At 37.9% G+C, this 17,858-nt stretch overlaps 1 protein-coding gene across 3 annotated transcripts in view; it reads right to left on the bottom strand.

Moving 5' to 3' along the window:
• The window catches only part of gpatch2 (G patch domain containing 2), a 305,562-nt gene that overhangs the window by 22,572 nt on the left and 265,132 nt on the right, over window positions 1–17,858 (bottom strand). For all 3 annotated transcript variants that reach the window (XM_072580765.1, XM_072580767.1, XM_072580766.1), the window contains exon 7: window positions 7,476–7,564. In XM_072580765.1, coding sequence (XP_072436866.1) covers window positions 7,476–7,564 — 89 coding nt within the window. The remainder of the gene's footprint in view (window positions 1–7,475; window positions 7,565–17,858) is intronic.

Below are 17,858 nucleotides of genomic sequence, written 5' to 3'. Positions count from 1 at the left end.
ACAATGAAGGGTGCACAATTGAGATCCCCAGATAATGCTGATATCAGGGATCCCAGGATAGCCTGGCAGTGGGGAGTACATTTGACTGTGTGGAGAATCGGGCTAACATTGGACAAGAGGGGTGATAACTAAGTTAATTAGATGATCATGCAAGGAAACACGCTTGGCTGAGAGAAAACCTCAACAAAACTTGGTGAAAACGAAACTTTGCCAACTTATAGGAAAATTCAGTCCTTCGATTCTCTTTAGTATGCTGAATTACATATATTACAGTCAAGATTAATTAAAAGAAACAGAACTGCCACAAGTTCTGTGAGGCCACACAAAGCATGGATAAAATAGAGAAAGTTCTCAAATTGTATAATAAATATCTTAGAAATTTATATTGTTGTGGTCAGTGTTGTCCATGTGCTCTGAGAAAAAAAGGTTAAGGGGAGAAATTTGTTTGCATAGCACTACTTCTAATGGCACCACATAGGGGGCCAGGCAGCGCTGTAAGCCTTTATTTGTATGATGTTTTGCATTGACAGAATGCCACATGATCTAGGCAAGCAACATTCAATGGTATAATTGACTTTAATCTCACAAACAGGTTTTTCTTCCAGTAAATTCCTAAAGTATTAATATACAATATTCCTGCTGCTAAAGAAGGGTGTTTGTAACACACAAGTAGCGAATGCTCAAAGAGAACAGCTTTACATTCAGTGCAAATTAGCTAATATCCCCAAGTCCACCTACCTTTACCACCCAATTACATTTTTTAAGATATGTAGCATCTGTGAGTAATCATCTTACTAATAAAGTGATGCAATGAAAGACTAAAATGTGTTTTTTTCATGGATAATATCAACGGTTACTTTTAATTTTATATATATATATATATATATAGTATATGCATCATTTTTACAATAGAAAACTTCCAAATTATTTCAACAGAATGTAACCACACCAAAACTGACAGTATTCCCAAGACAACATTGTGAGGATGATTGAGACTTCTACAAATGGCTTTCCTGTGATTCATTTTAAACAACAGAATTTGCTAATTGTACTGAATTTTAATTTCTGTATGCTATTTTGACATTTGCTGATCATATTTAAACTTGGAAAAATTATAGTTTATGAACAAATTTTCAGTTATTAAATAATGTAGAATTTAAAGTAAATACACATTCCATTTTTCTTACTTAAAGATCTGTGTGATGAGGCTGTGATACAGCTGGAGCAGACATTTATGAAAAATGGTATTTGGCACAGCTGGGCAGCCATGTTTTCTTATGACAAATACAGGCAAGGATAGTCATTAAAGGTGAACATTTCATCATGGGAATTATCTTTGATAATGGTCTCATTTAAACACTGGGCTGAACTTAACACTGTCCTTCATGACGAGTTGATGGTGGGAATGTTGGATATTTAAACAGATGGAAGAGCAGCAAGTGGAAAGGCCACAGTCTTCCTGCCTCCACCTTGATTAAATCTGTGGAAATAATTCTGCCCCATCCTGAAGTGAGGAAGTTAGTAAGGGAGAAACTCCACCTGAAGGTTCATACCACCACAGCTGGTATTGATTCAGAAGTGGGTGGGATGCCTGCCATTGAAGAAGCATGGTAAGTAAACACATGCAGGAATGTTTGCAGGCTCTTGCAGTGGGGGAGAAAAGACAGCAAAAGGCACTCGGCATTCACATTCTTTCCTTATCTTTTCTTGTTGTCTACATCCCCTTCACACCTGAAACCTGCCCTCACTCCATCACCAACCGTTTTACAAAGGTGTCGGACTGGCAGCAGTCACCGTATCCTTGGTATCGCTAATGTTCAACAGTGCTATTGGCCTCTGATTGACTGGCAGCAATTGACAGACAGGACTTCTACCTCTCTTCATCCTTGATTACCAGGGAAGGCCTGACACTAAGCAGGCTAACGGCCTAAGTGGGACTTGATAGGGCAATCCTTCCCCAAAAGAGGTGACACAGGACACTCGCTGAGTCTCTAAATAGCAGACAAAACAGCCATCACATACTGCCTACTCACCAACAATAAACAAACTGGAAATGTAGCTCTGCAATTGTACTCTTAAGGGTTAAAGAAACAAAATTGTTATTTTTAATGACTTCTTCATTATTCATAAAATAAATTATTTACAAATTCTATCTGTAAGAGGTTCATATTAAACAATAAGTCCACCTTTACAGTTATATTAATTTTCATCTGTTGCAACCCCGTCTTCTTTTCCTTCAAATTGTCGAACATACAGTGGATGGTAATTCACTTGCATAATTGGCTCAAGAAGTGAAAATCTTGCATCAGCCTCTACAGCCACTAATCTATCCAACTGACTGCAAGCCTAATTGGCAGTTTGTTTCGTAATTTGGATTCTAAAGTGGCTGTATTGATGCTGAATAGGCAGCCATATTGTGGTGATACGAAATGCTTCAGTGCTTAAAACCAGAACTACTGTTTAATAAATAGTACGAGTTTTATGGTTATAGGGTTTTCTTTCTAGTCTCTTGCTTTGTAGGCAGTATTGCTCTAAATTTTGAATTGTGCACAATTAGGTTAGTATGATGAAACAAAATATTTTACAATTACATCACCGAATTCCAGACTAACTTTACAACTGAGTTGTGTACCTTTATAATCTATTTCATATACTCCAAATACATGTAAAACAATTTGCACTGTGACTTTTTTTGCTTAAGTCATAAAATTCATTTTTCATTTTACTGGGATAGTTGAATCAAAACATAATTCTGTCTCCCTTTTTTGTACAACAGTTATTTCAAATGAAATTATTTCACTAGCCAAACAAATGGCCAATGCAAGCTGCATGAGATACTTTCAAATCATTTATTAAGGTTACAAATGTAACGAGGGCTATTCATTACTTAACTAGCAATTTCAAACAGTGACACTGACTTTGATTCAGAGCTGAAAACTAGCTGCAAATTCAGAAATCAATATTTGCGTATATCAATATTAATTCTGTTGTTCAATATAGAGAAACATATTGAATACCAGCAATGAGAAAAATAGTATAAATCAAGTGTTGGTACAGCTTTTCAGATGGCTGAAAATTAACTGTGTTATCCCTGAATCACATCGTTTTTTGTTTAAGTTGAAGAGTATAACCAATTTGGAAGAAGATGTTACTAAGTTGTTAACAATTCTACTATATTCGTTAATGAACACAACTCTGAAAATTGCTCTTGTTGCAAAAGTCAGGGATGTTGATGGGTTCCTGTTAGTTGATTTCATTTGTCTCTCCATTAGGCCATGTGTTTAGCTGTCTAAACTCTTTCAGCATCTCTAAATCTCTACTTTGCTCTCTTTGTTTGCATCTCTCCTTAAAAACCTATTTTCCTTTGCTTTTGTTACTTGTCCTAATGGTTCCTCAAGTGGTTTGATGTGGAACTTTATTTGTGAATGCTCCATTGAGATTTTTACATAAAAGGTGCTAGATAAATGCAATTTACTGTTGCTTATGAAAGAGTTATCCCCGGTTATTTGTTGCTTTGAGTTGTATGCTTAAATTGTGAAAGCTTCTGCAGGCAAATCCATCTGGTCAATGGTGTTTTGACATTGCTTAGGGAGCTGAGTAACAGTTAAATAGATAAAATCCATTTGAACATTTGTACTTGTGCAGGCAAAAATAGGTTAGGTTAACTTTCAATATTGCCATTGAGCACAACATAGAACCTTTATAAGAGTAGTTGAAGTACCTGTTGCAGCTCCTCCTGAAAACATCATTAGCTAAAGATTGTGGGTTTGGTGAGGTAACACTGTTTCTGGCAGGTTACCATAATTGAGAGTGATGAAAATTCAAACTTGCAATGCTTAAAAAATACTGTTACTTAAACAGACGTGGACATAAAGGGTAAAATAGAATGATAGCCCTAAATATACTGTTGTTAGTGAATGAGAAACCCATTCAACACTCCACATATTACTGTTCAGAATAATTTCACCTCCACAGTATCTGAAAATACAATACCTAGTAGAGCCAACAGACTTTCAGGTTCATCAATGAAAATAGGTGGCTGAGGCAGTCATTCCAACATAGCCTTCACTACTCAAATTACTGGTGTACACTGCAGAAATAGGATCAATAACCTCACATGGAAAGGTGAGCAAATTCAGATATTTGAGTTCAAATACTGCTACTTAAAATTCATTCGTTTATTTCTTTATCCATTATTCTCCTCCTGTACCAGCACTTGGCTCTCATGGAAACTCATTCATGCATGATGCAATATTTCCAAAACTGAAGACCACTATTAACTATCGCTTTGTAAACACATGGCCTCCTGTAAGATATCCCAGCACATTTCTTTTAAAGGTTAATCACACCTGTGAATTTCATTGTCACAATGTTCATCGCATCAGGAATCACAACTATTTCATCACCAATGCCATTATGACACTCGACCAGTTCAAATGCCAGTGCAGTTATCCACTCAGGAGAAAACACCAATTTACTCATAATAGTTGTCTCTGGGGAAACATCAGAATACTAATGAGAATGAAGAACATCCTCAATTTTGGAGACTGCAAGACAGCTGCATTTGGGGAGCATTAATCTTCTGTAAAAACAGTGGGAGGTAGTTTATAGCTTGAAATAATATTTAAGTGGGAGGAGTCCGGTACCCTCAAATTGCAGGAAATGTCCCATGACTCTGACATACTGGGAAATGTCTACAGAATCATACAGTAGGAATAGCTCCTGAAGATATGCTGACTAGCAGTTAATGTTTGTTTAATAGATGGGTCAGCTGAGCACCATAGTTGCACACGGTTTTCAAGACCTGACTGCAATTATTTAATCTGTGGTGACCAGTAGCATCTTTGAACTTGTCCAGTACCAAAGGGCTGCAAATAGTGTGCAGATTATTTAAGCCCCAATCAGTGCTTGTATAAAATCAGCTAGAGTCAAGGGCAGGCACTTGTTACTAACCCTCCTGCTGCTTCTACCGATTTATTCCACTCACACTAAGCATGCTGCAATGTTAGGGTCGAAGTATGGAGCAAGCCACTAACTGGGTTTGTACAGTCATTGATCAAAATAATCTGCATCCCAAATTACCTTGAAGTAAATGGCAACTTGAGGTTCAGCTAATTTCCAATGCATATCCTAATTCCAAACAGAGACCTTCAGTTTATTTATAAGAGGTTCTATTTTCTGAGTTATTGTATTCAATTCTGTGGATCTACAAAGTGTGTTCACTGGTAAGAAATGCCATATTCAGCCTATCTATAACCTTTCAGCAATTATCAGTAAAGATTTTTTTTGAGAAGATTTGTAGCTCAGGTTGAGGATCTGGATGTAGGTTTGCTCGCTGAGCTGGAAGGTTCATTTCCAGATGTTTCATCACCCTACTAGGTAACATCTTCAGTGGGCCTCAGGCGAAGCACTGTACATGATTCCTGCTTTCTATTTATATGTTTGGGTTTCTTTGGGTTGGTGATGTCATTTCCTGTTATGTCATTTCCAGTTCTTTTTCTCAAGGGGTTGTAGATGGGGTCTAACTCGATGTATTTGTTGATAGAGTTTCGGTGACATTCCATGATGTCACCAACCTAAAGAAACCCAAACATATAAATAGAAAGCAGGAATCATGTACAGTTCTTCGCCTGAGGCCCACTGAAGATGTTACCGAGTAGGGTGACAAAATGTCTGGAAATGAACCTTCCAGCTCAGCGAGCAAACCTATATCCAGTATCAGTAAAGATGCTTGAACACAGGAAAAATTAACTAATCACAACAGTATGGCTGAGTTAGTTGCAAGACCATGGAGAGTGTGCAGAACTGATCAACATGACATTCTAATAAGAGTTTTATTTATTAGAAAAGTTCATTAGAATAGAAAATTAATGAAGAAATCTAACAGAGACTTTCAACATTCTGAAATATTTTGACAGGTAAAGAATATAGTTTTTGGCTGGAAAGGCAGTTATCATCATTTAAGACTATAAAGAAGGGAAAGTCATCATTGTGAGAAAGAGAAATCAGCCACAGAGAAGTTTTAATACCTAGAGGGCTGCTGGAGTGTGAAGTAGGTTACTATAAAGAGTGAGATGGAGACCATTGTATGTTTATTCACTTTTAGTAGTAGCATGAAATGGCTTGGTTTACTTGAGGCTATGTCAGTTGTGTTTTCTGGTTACAGGATACCTCTATCAGTCCAAAGAGATGTGCAACCAGACATATAACTGAGCAACACCTTGCATGAGTTTCAATGCTGCTGTGATGCCAGGTACTCAGGCTGCGCTTTCTAGTCAGTAGCTGATTGAATCAAACATCACCTTCCTTCAGTCGTTCATAATAGGCAGATTATAGAGAGTACTCTGCCCGTAGAGGCAAAACCAAAAAACAAAATCTCTACTGCTAGATGAGATCGTTGAGCAAGTACTGACCAATCCTGACTGTCCTAATCTCTACAACCAATTTAAGACAACCAATTAAACCCATAACATAGCTCACTTAGAAGCAACATGTGCCCTTATGCAGAGACTCAATCTATGCAAACAAAAAGGAATATGTTTAAGTTGTGTATCTATACGGACAGCTTATTGATTCTGCGTGCTTTCTCACAGTATCACCTCAGCCACAGTCAACTTGTGAATCAGCTTTTACCCTTTTCTTCTGTAGAATAAATTGTTGCAACTGTTTGAAATTTGGCATTGTTGTGTTTGTCCTGATGAGTGCTAAATGAAAAGCTTTGTGAATCTGTCCTCTTTTCAGCAATTTTCAAAAAGTTCAAAATGACCCTGACTGTTGCATGGGTTCAGATACCTCAGCATTCTGACCTATACTTGGATGCCGCAAGTATCTCATGAGGGTAATCTTTGCTCTCCAAATGGACAATCCTCCGGTTTGCTTTTCCCTTCAAATAAACTGGTATAGTTAACTGGCATAATATTAAAGTATTGCACTGGCTACATGATAACTGGGCATTAATCTTTGGACAAAATTAGCAGTAAGTGACCAGCTACATGTTGATATGATAACATTTCTTTCTGTACATGAAGGGCTTTGTACAATGCCTACACCAGATGGTTTATGTTCAACAATCAGCTCCTGTGCTTTCAGAAATCTGTCAGTTAAAGGAAATGTGTATGTTTAAGGACAAAACAATTAGTTAGTTTGCTTTAAACTAACATGACAGACCTCCATATTGTTTTGTAAAAATTTGATGAGGATCTGCCCTCTTTACTATAGACAGAGAAAAAGATACGTGTGAAACACTGGGGGTGAGGGGAGAAATGTGATGACAAATATATTCACAAATTATGCTGCAAACAAAATCAGTGTCATGATTGAATTTCCTTTACAAGGTGGCAAGACTTCAACAGAAGTTAACACATAGAAACTTCTGAGATTAACTTATTAAGACAAATAGTCCATTAAAATGTTGTATTATTTTACATCTCTAGCAAGTTTTAATATGCTGATTTTATTATACAGATGCACAGTACCTGCTGCTGAAGGTCCGGGGGGAGGTGCTGCTTTTCTTCTACGTTTGATATCTCCTGTACACAGAGATCCGAAATGAACGCTTGTTTGTCTGCAAGTAATTATCAAAGAAAGTTATTAACTGGGACAAAACACCACTGCCTGTCTCCATACAAATACAAAGCCTGTATGATCTAATGCTGAATCAAAACACCCACAATGAAGATGTAGCTGCATAATAAAGCTACCAATCTTGTTTATATCAAAACATAATTATGCTTTTGGACAACTACTCAGCAGCCAAGCTGCATCATAAATTGTTACCAGAATGAATAATATAAAAGGAATGCTTTTTAATTTTCAAAACTGGCAATCTTTCCAGCTCCACATAAAATCAAGCAGCACTGCTTTGACAGGCAAATGTTGGAGATTAATTATCTATAGGGATTACAATACAGTTGCTGAGATTTCAATTGGCCACTAATACTTCACTGTCAGCATCGCATTCATTAACGCACAAACGGGCAAAAATTGAAATGAATCTTTTAGATAGACCTCCAATTGAACCTGAAGACCCCATGAGCACCCAAGGTACAGGCTTAGCAGAGAGCTTTGCTTCAGTAATTTTGCAAAGAATTGATTATCTGTTATGCTGCATTGAGATATCTACACTATTGATCATGGAGATTAAGGTACTCAGGCATCTTTTATTTTCTCATAGAAAGACATGCTATACTTGCAACAAATAACACTAAGTAAGGACTACTTTGTTATTGTTGTCACTCTTCATGTAGAACACAGCAGTTACTTTTTAATTTAAAATCAATGACAGCCTGAAAGGCAGTCTTGTTCCATCAGCATAAATGAACCATTTATCTTTCCAAGGAATACTAGTTTGATCATCAGACAAGGTGAGAGCAAAAAATATATATTTAATAACAAGAAATGCTTCTGAATGACAATCGTCAACAATCATGATTTTGGTGAATTTGTTTTTCTTGTTTTTAAATAAATACCAGTACATTGTATATTTTAATTGGATACAGTGTTATAAAATGTTATACACAAACTTTATATAAGCACATTTCAAATGCTATTAATCTATAGTGTTTTTTTATCTATTAACTCATCCCAGTTTTGAAAGATACAACATAAATGTAAGTCTTACTTATACTAATGTTAACTGAAGGTTCCTTGGAAGTTTTTTCAACAATTTATTTTTACTTTGATATTTAACATCAATCCTTATGATCTGTGCACTGATAATTACAACATATAGCTTCAATAACAAAAGATCACACCACTTCTGGCTGGAAACCTATGCTTCACCTAACATGCATGAGATAAAATTTCAAAATAAATTTATAAAAGTAATCAATAAATCAATTTTTAATGATGAAAAATATTAGATTTCCAGCATCTCATTTTTATTCAGTTTTCTGAAATTACAGTTCACAAAGGACAGCTCTATTGCAATTTTGAAACTTTAAATATATGCAAGATAACAGCTTGGAAGTAGACGTATAAATTACACAAGGTACCAAATTCACCACAACTCCCTCCTTTACTAATGGGCTATTAATAGATTGGAGATGGAATTTCTGCCCTTCAAGGTCAGTATGTCTTGTCTCAGAAAGTAACAGCCAGTCGGAAGCCAGGAACTGTCCTGCACTTTGGGTGTGTGTTGACGGATCGTTCATACTTGGGGTCTCACTGAGGGGGACTAAGCTGGCAGGCAACAGTGAGGTGCAGGGCCCTTTGATGAGCTGAGGGGGCTTGTAAGGGAGGGACCCCAAACCCCTGCCAACCAGCAGCCTACTGAAGTGCCTCAATTAATCTACTGTCTGTCAGTACTGGTATAATTGAGGTGATGCAGGACAGGTGGGAAGACAGTGGGCAATACACCCACTGGATTTAATGAGTTGCCATGCCTTCAAATCCACTGGTGGCGGAAGATTGTTAAACCCAGTCTATTACTTTTGAGAATGACAAAAGGAGAGCTTGTGTGTAACATCATAATAATATACTGAGATACTTTTAAATTATTCAACACATAAACACAATACAATATTGCATTATGAAAAGACAGCATTTTGTAAATCATATATATTAAGAGCATCCAATTACTAAGCATGATAGCTCTGAACTTTATAAAACCTACAGAACACACTGAAAACATGTCCCTTTAAGTTTTAGGACAGTCTTCCTTCTAATGAAGAGGAAGCCTCTCTCTTTCTATTGTGTATTCCCCATCAATGGCAAAAGTAAAATTTCAATATTTATCATTGTACATATTTCAACTTCAACAACGAAGCAGAACTGGTATGTTAAGCATGAAGGGGTTCAAACATCTGTGGAGGGCTATACATGGAGAGGACGTATGCAGCAGTGAGTACCAATGGGCTACTTAAATGTGAGTTTTCTCCCTTCATAGGATAAAGAGAAAGAAGTTAGCAGATAGGTAAATTTTATTCAGAGAACTATTATTAAGAAGTCTACGCAAGCCGTAACATCACAGAGTAATATGGCATCAATGGAGACCTTTTGGCCCAACATACCTTTGTCAGTTTTTTTTTGTGTACTTACTGATGTAACTCTACTTCCATTATTTCCCCAGTGCCCTAGGACTGTACTGCATCTGCTTAACAACAATTTGCAGGCAGTACATTCCAGGTCACAACAAGTTGCTGTGTCAAGTAAAATGTTTTCTCATGTTGCCTTTGGCTTTCTCCATCATCACCTTAAATCCATTCACTCTGGCTACCAATCCTTCTGTAACCAGACAAAATTATTCCTATTTACTTTACACTCATCATAACTGTGAACACTTCTGACAAATTGTGTCTTAACTTTTCTGAACACAGGATATCACTTTCCACTTTTCCATGTTAATTACATTTGCTGTATGTTTGCCCAATTCTCTAGTTTGTCTATGCACTCTTGAAATCCCCTCAATGTTTAATACAATTGCATGTTATCTGCAGACTTTACAATCATGCCTTACACAACCAACCAAAGGTCATTAATATATATGGGCTCAACTGTTCTGTTAGAGATCGGAATTCCTATTTGCAACCTAGATCAGACAAAAGGTTGCCAAAACCCTGTCCAGGTTGATTCTGATCAGACTTTCGATACTTAATCCATCCCAACAGAGGCCAAGCATACCGTGCAGGGAGCACTGCAGTGGATTGTTGCAGAAACTATACACCTTTTTTACGGCAGTAATGGCAGCATTCCATATTTAGAGCCTCAAAGCCACTTTGACAGCTACTGAGATAATTAAGTGTGTGATGGGATAGTGCGCTGGTTGCAGGGAGGTGGGGTGGGAACTGATGATGAGGGTAGACTGGCAACTGAGTGGATTAGGGAATAGGGTGGCAAGTAGATGGATGAGAAGGTAGGTTGACTGATGGGTGGTTGAGGTGCAGCAGAGTTGATAAGGAGGTTAGGATGACAAGTGAGTGAGGGGTAGGTGCCAGCTGGGTGAGAAGTAGGTTGGCAGATGTTGTGTGAATGTGTAGGATGGAGCTCTGAGAGGTCCTGAGAATATCTTTCAGGGTAAGCCTGGTCTCTGCCTATTCAGAAACTGGAAGATTTGGGCTATGAATACAGCAGTGGGCTCAATACCAACCTCTAAGGACCATCACTGGTCCTCACTGCAGACTGGAAAGCAACACTGTTTACTGCTACTTTCCTGCCTTTTGCTTATTTATTAGCCAATTTTTGCACCCATGTTACCTCAATCACTGTATTTTTAATGTTAGCAAAATTAAAAGCTCTAACAGATCTAGCAAGCAATTCTTCCTTTTCCTTAACTTTAGGCTTCTCCACATGTTATTGATCAACATTCTGGAGGCAATATCTCTTGGGAGGTAGGATAATGTTATACCAGAATCTTCATTGTTTAGCTCACAAGAAAGCATTAGACAACAACAGGCTGTTCTGCTTATTAAAATCATTTATTTCCATAGGCCATCTTTCTTCCAATTCTATTTTGGACTTGATCCAATAATTTAAGGGGAAATACTTAAATTTATTGCATGGGAGTATTTAACAACATTTCCCTCTTATTTGGATGATGTAGAAAATCCTGTACAGAACAAACACATTTACCTTTGAATAACAAACTTGAATGTAACTAATTTACATCAGCGATAAAGTAAAAATCAATTTTATGTTTTAACTAATGGTTTTGAAAGGTATGACCTCTTCTCAGGGACTAATATGTGCTATATTGGCTTAGGTTCTAGTTATACTGTCAATTCTGATGCAGCTAATAAATTCCTATTTTGAACACTGATTGAAATCAGACTGGCTTCAGTAATAACAAAGCTCTATGGTCTGCACTTCTGATGCATTCACAAAGCTTTACACTTTCCAAATATTATAGCAAAGCAGTAAGAATGTCCGATTTTAGCCCATCATTAAAATCATGCTATAAAAAGTTTAAAATCAACAAAGCTGTCCAATGGAGCTTCACTGGACTTGTACTGCAGTAGATATCTACTAAGGTGCCAAATTTGACAACTATTTTGTTAACTTTTAAGTTGCACACCTGAAGCTACTTCTCATCAATGTAAGAGTGGCAGTTAAAGAAATGCCTTTGAATATATATTTTTCAATTATTTTAACCCAATCTGGAATTACTTATTATGACCAATGGAATTCTTAGAGGCAGAGAAAGGACAGTATTTTCCACAGTACACAAACAACTTTTGACATTTTGAATAGTCTAATGGCTCATCCTTAGAGCATTGGACATTCCAAGAGATTTCAGCATACCTGGATCAGTTTACTAACCAATAATAATAGGGTATTTGGTGCAGTCAGCGTAAGAAAGAATGTAGTAAGTTCTAAATTAGATTTACAATGCATGTTGGTGAACACATGGGGTGTGGTAAATAAGATTGGTGAGCTGCAAGCACAGTTAGCCAAGTGGAAATATGGGACTAGGGTTTATGCTCTCCTTCTGGCAGGTTTGAAGACAAGATACTTGTAAAATCAAGAAGATGGCCTGTTTTCCCATACCCAACATGTTAGACATTTTATAGGAGAGTCATCGGATCGCCCACGTCCTTGGTCCTTTTGAAGCCACTTATGGCCAATTAATAGAAAATGCAACAGACTACCACAATGTCCAAGACCTTGGCAGGCACGTATTACAGGGCATTATCTGACTGCTCCAGGCACCTTACCCAGTGCCATCTGAGTCTGTGATTTCTCCATTTAGTGTGATTCTGTTGTGTTGTCCGATATTGGTAAAGAAGACATCTATGACTTAAATGATGCCACAGACGTTCATTGCTGATCACGACACTTATGTCTGTAATAATCTGCCCAGAGTCACCGTCTGGTTCACTATTGGCTGTCAAAGCCTCTCAGCAGCTGGTCGAATTAAAGTCCAGTCTCATCTCTGAAAATGTGAAAAGTTCCTGGAAATGGGCCTTTAATGAACCTACAATGGCTTCAATTTCCTGTTTTAAAAGGAGCAGGCAAGTTCCAGGTCCTGCTCCCTGCATGTTTTCACAACTGGGGCTAGGAAATTATAACCCAAGATGTTCAGGAAAAATAGGGAAGGAAAAGAGGAAGTATGGCAGTTTTGATTAAGGAGAATATTATCCTGGAAAGTTCAGCTGGCCTAGAGGGGTTAAGGACTGAATCTGTTCAGTTGGAGGTAAAAAAAATCGAGGTTTTGTCACATTGCTCAGTGCATCTTATGGCTGAATAACTAGTGGGAAAGTAGAGGAGCAAATTTGCAAGGAAATTACAGAGATACAAAAAAAACTATGAAGTTGTTATAATAGCGGATGTTAATTATTTTATTGTCAGCTGCAATAGTAATTGTGAAAAGGGCAGAGAAGTGGGGAAAAGGTTCTGGTATGCATTCAGGAGAATTTTCTCAGTCAGTAATGTTTACAGACCAATAAGGAAGGAGGCACTGTTGGATTTGGGAAATTAGATTTTCCAAGTACCAGTAGAAAATATTTAGGGTACAGTGATCATAGTAAAAGGTTTAAGTTAGCTACTCAAAAGAACAAAGAGAACAAAGAACGGTTAACTGGAGTAAGAACAGATTACTTTCAGGTAAATTGGAATCAAAAGCAGGTAAGCAAAACTGTAAAAGAACAATGGGCTCTCTTTAAAGGAGTGAATATTCAGGTACAACTCGGGTAGATTGCTCTAGGGAGAAAGGTAGGACAACCTGAGCCACAGCTTTCTGGATGACGGGATGCCTGGATAACAATGCAAATGAGAACCAGCTGAAAATTCAGAGGGAAAGTGAAAAAAAGCAGCAAACAGAAAACAAGAAAAGAATTTGGCAGCTAACCTGAAAGCAAATATAACAGTCTTCTATATGCATATAAAAAGTAAAAAGGTAGCACAATGAGAATGGCATTGATTAGGGTCCAAAAAAGGGACATAAAAGCCAGAGAGCGTGGCTAAAATACTCAATGAATACTTCACACCTATTTTTAAGGAAGACGATACTGCTAAAGCCCCTGTAGTGAAAAAGAAAGTTCTTGATATATTTAATGGGCTAAAAGTTGACAAAGAGCAGATATCATAGATGCTAGATATACTTAAAATTGATAATTCACAGGATTCCATTCAAGGATACCGAAGTAAGGGGAGAAATTGTGCGGACACTAGTTAAAAGCTTTCGATCCTTGTTGGACACAATAATGCTACAACAGCACTGGAAATTTTCAAAAGTTATACTCTTGTTCAAAAAAAGGTAAGGCTAATTAGTCTACCCTCTGTGTGGAAATGCTTCCAGAGATGTCAATAAGAGAGAAAATTAATGGTCACTTGGACAAATATGGATTAATTAAACAAATTCAGGCTGGATTTATTAAAGGAAGATTGTGTCTAACCAACTTGATTAAAACAGTTGGAGATGTAACAGAGAGGGTTAGTGAGGGCAATGCAGTGGATGAAAGTGTTACAAACATATTTACAGAACAGGGAAATGTGGAAATGCTCGACCAGCAATGACATATTTTGAAATGCAAACCACTGTTGTAACGTAAGGAAATCTAACAATGAATCTGTATACAATTTGGCCGCACCACCTTGTTTTTAATGACATTGGTTTAGGGACGTATACACAAAGATACATTCGCCTGGTCTTTGCAACTGTGCTGAAACATTTAATGTTTCTTGAGAAGGGAGATGGAATTTCAGTTTAATGGCTCCTCTTCAAATGCACCTTTAATTATGTAGCATACCTTCAGTTAGTTACTTGCAAAAATTTTAAAAATACCTACTTCGCTATATTTTACTTGACTTTGGCTTCTAACTATTTAACAATATTTCTAACATCTTCACTTCAACAAAACAATAAACTTTACTAAAAGGAAAGTTAATATGTTGCAACAAAAATGAGAAAGAAAGCTGGAAAAACTCAGTGGGTCAGATAACATCTTGGGAAATAAAATCCAGTTAGTCATTGCTTCAGGTTTAAGATCTTTTCTCAGGACTTTTTCTGCTCACAGCAGAAGAACTGTAATCAAACCAACTGCTGCCTTCATCCAATGCAATTCCTGAACAGGAAGGAACATTCCAAACCCCATGTCATGTTTATTTTGAAACTTATGAAACAGGTGAGGGAGTGAAAGAAACAAAAGATGGGGCATTGCAATATAATTGGGAATTAGTTACAACAGTGAGGAGCGATAACATCTTAGAAGGCTCCTCAAATGGAACCAAGTGGGTAAAACATAAAAACCAAAATGGAGCAATTGCACTGCTGCAAGTGTACAAAAGCAAGCGCCCCCCCACCCCCCACCCCCCCCCCCCCAACCCCACCCCCCACCCCCACACACGCAACAGTCTGGGATAAACAGAAAAATAGACATGTAGGCACATTTCAGAGAAGTATAAAAGTAAAACACTAGTAATAGTATGGGATTTCAACTTCCCCAATAGTAACTGGTGTAGTTTTAGGGTGAAAGGTTTAGACAAGCAGAGTTCTTAATATGCACCCAGGAGAGCTTTATAAGCCACTATGTAGACAGCCCTACAAAAGACAGGGTGGTCCTGGACCTAATTTTAGGTGATGAAACTGGGCAAGTGGCTGAATTATCAGTGGAGAGGATTTTACAAATAGTAATTGTAACTCCATCAGATTCAAGGTTATAGTGAAAAAAGGACAAGGGTGGGCCTAAAATCAAGCTTCTATATTTGGGGGAGGAGGCTGATTTTATCAAGATCAGGTATGATTTGGCCAGAGTTGAATGGGAACAGAGCACAGGGACACATTCAAGAAGGAAATAGAGAGAGTATAGGGCCAATATATACCAATAAAGATAAAGAGTGGGATCAACAAATCCAATGAATCTTGGATATCAAAGGATATACAGGATTAGATAAAGACAAAAAGGCATGTTTATGGTCGATACAGAGGGCTCAAAATAGCAGGAGCCCTGGAGGAGTACAGAATATGCAAGGGGAAACTTAAAAAGGACATTAGGCGAGCTAAAAGGGAGCATGAAAGAATAACGGTAGGTAAAATCAAGGAAAATACTAAATTATTTTACATATACATTAAGGGTAAAAGCATGATGAAGGAAAGAATAGGGCCCATTATGAATCACAGTGGTAATTTGTGCATGGAGCCGGAGAACATAGGTAGGGTTGTTAATAAATACTTTGTGTCAGTGTTCACAAGTGAGAGAGACGATGTGAGTACAGAAATTACAGAGAAGGACTATGATATACCTTAAAAAATTAGCATAGAAGAGAGGAAGTTCTGAATTGTCTGACAGGCAAAGAAGTATATAAATCTCCAGGGCTAGATGAAATGTATCCCAGGCTGTTGAACGAGGCAAGGGAGGAAATAGCAAAGGCACGAGCAATAATTTTCAATTCCTCTCTGGCCACAGGAGACATGCCAGAGGACTGGAGGACAGCCAATGTGATACCATTATTTAAGAAAGGAGCAAGCGATAAAATTACAGGCCAGACAGTCTAACCTCAGCATTGGTGAAACCATTGGAGGCAATTCTGAGGCATGGAATTAATCTGGACTTGGAGGGGTAAGGAATAATTGAGAACCATCATGAAGGTTTTGTTAAAGAGAGGTCATGTCTGACCAAGTTGTTTAAACCTTTCAAAGAGGTGACCAAGTTTGTAGATGAGGTTAATGCATTCAACATAGTCTATTTGGATTTCAGCAAGGCTTTTGACAAAGTCACGCATGGAAGACTGATAGCAAAGAGCTGAAGGGATCCAAGAAAATTTGGCTAAAAGATCCAAAACTGGCTGAGTGGCAGGAAGCAGAGGGTGATGGTCAAGGATTGTTGGTGAGTCTGGAAGCCCGTACCTAATGGAGTTCCACAGGGATTAGTATTGGGGCACTGGCTATTTGTGGTTTATATAAAGGATTTGAGTCTTGAATGTAGGAGGGTTGATCAGTAAATTTGGGATTGAGATGCAAATTGGTGGAGTGGTAAATAGTGTGGATTACAAATTATAAAGGGGCTGGTCAGATTGGAATTCAGTCTGGATAAATGAGAGAGGCAGGGCAAACAAGGCAAGGGAATAGATTATGAATGGTAGAACACTGAGAAGCACAGAGGATCAGAGGAACCTTGATGTGCAAGTCCACTGGTCCTTAAATTAGCAGGACAACTAGATCAAGTGATTAAGACGATCTATGGCATATTTGCCTTTATCAGCCAAGGAACTGAGTTTAAGAGCAGGAGGTTATGTTGAAATTATATTAAAAACTGGTTAGGCCACAGTTTGACTATTGTGTGCAGTTCTGAAACCCATATTGTAGGAGAGACGAGATTCACTGGAGAGGTCGCAGAGGAGTTTGATTGGGGCATTGTCTAGCTGCAGAGTTTCAGTTATGAAGACATTGAGGTTGTTTTCCTTGGAACAGAGAGAGTGAGGGAGGGTCATCAGTGAGCTGTACAAAATATGAGAAGCATAAACAGGGTAGACAGGAAGGAACTTTTCCCCTTGGTAGAGGGATCAATGATTAAAGGCAATAGATTTAAGGTAAGTGGCAGGAGCTTTAGACGGGATGTGAGGAAAACTTTCTTCACTCAGAGGGTGGTGGGAATCTGGAACTCACTGTCTGTAATATGTGGTAGAGGCAGAAACCTTCATACTATTTAAGAAGTATTTAGTTGCACAATGCAATGCCAAGGCATACAAGACAATGGGCCAAGTGCTGGAAAATGGGATTAGAATAATCAGGTAGTTGTCTTCGGCTGGTGCAGACTCAAGAGGCTGAAGGATTTTTTTCTGTGCCATAGACCTCTGTGACTATGACTCTAGTATAATGACTCTCCCATTGTTCATGGTCATCCTGAAATAACAGTATCAATGCCTGGCCTCAATGCACAGTAAGCTACAGTATGTGCTTCTGGCCTTCCTTCTTAAATATGTTT

This window comes from Chiloscyllium punctatum, chromosome 11 (genome assembly GCF_047496795.1).
Source record: "Chiloscyllium punctatum isolate Juve2018m chromosome 11, sChiPun1.3, whole genome shotgun sequence".
NCBI classification, from domain to species: Eukaryota; Metazoa; Chordata; class Chondrichthyes; order Orectolobiformes; family Hemiscylliidae; genus Chiloscyllium; species Chiloscyllium punctatum.
The sequence above is the reverse complement of the archived record's forward strand: the minus strand, read 5'-3'. Positions and strand labels throughout refer to the sequence as shown.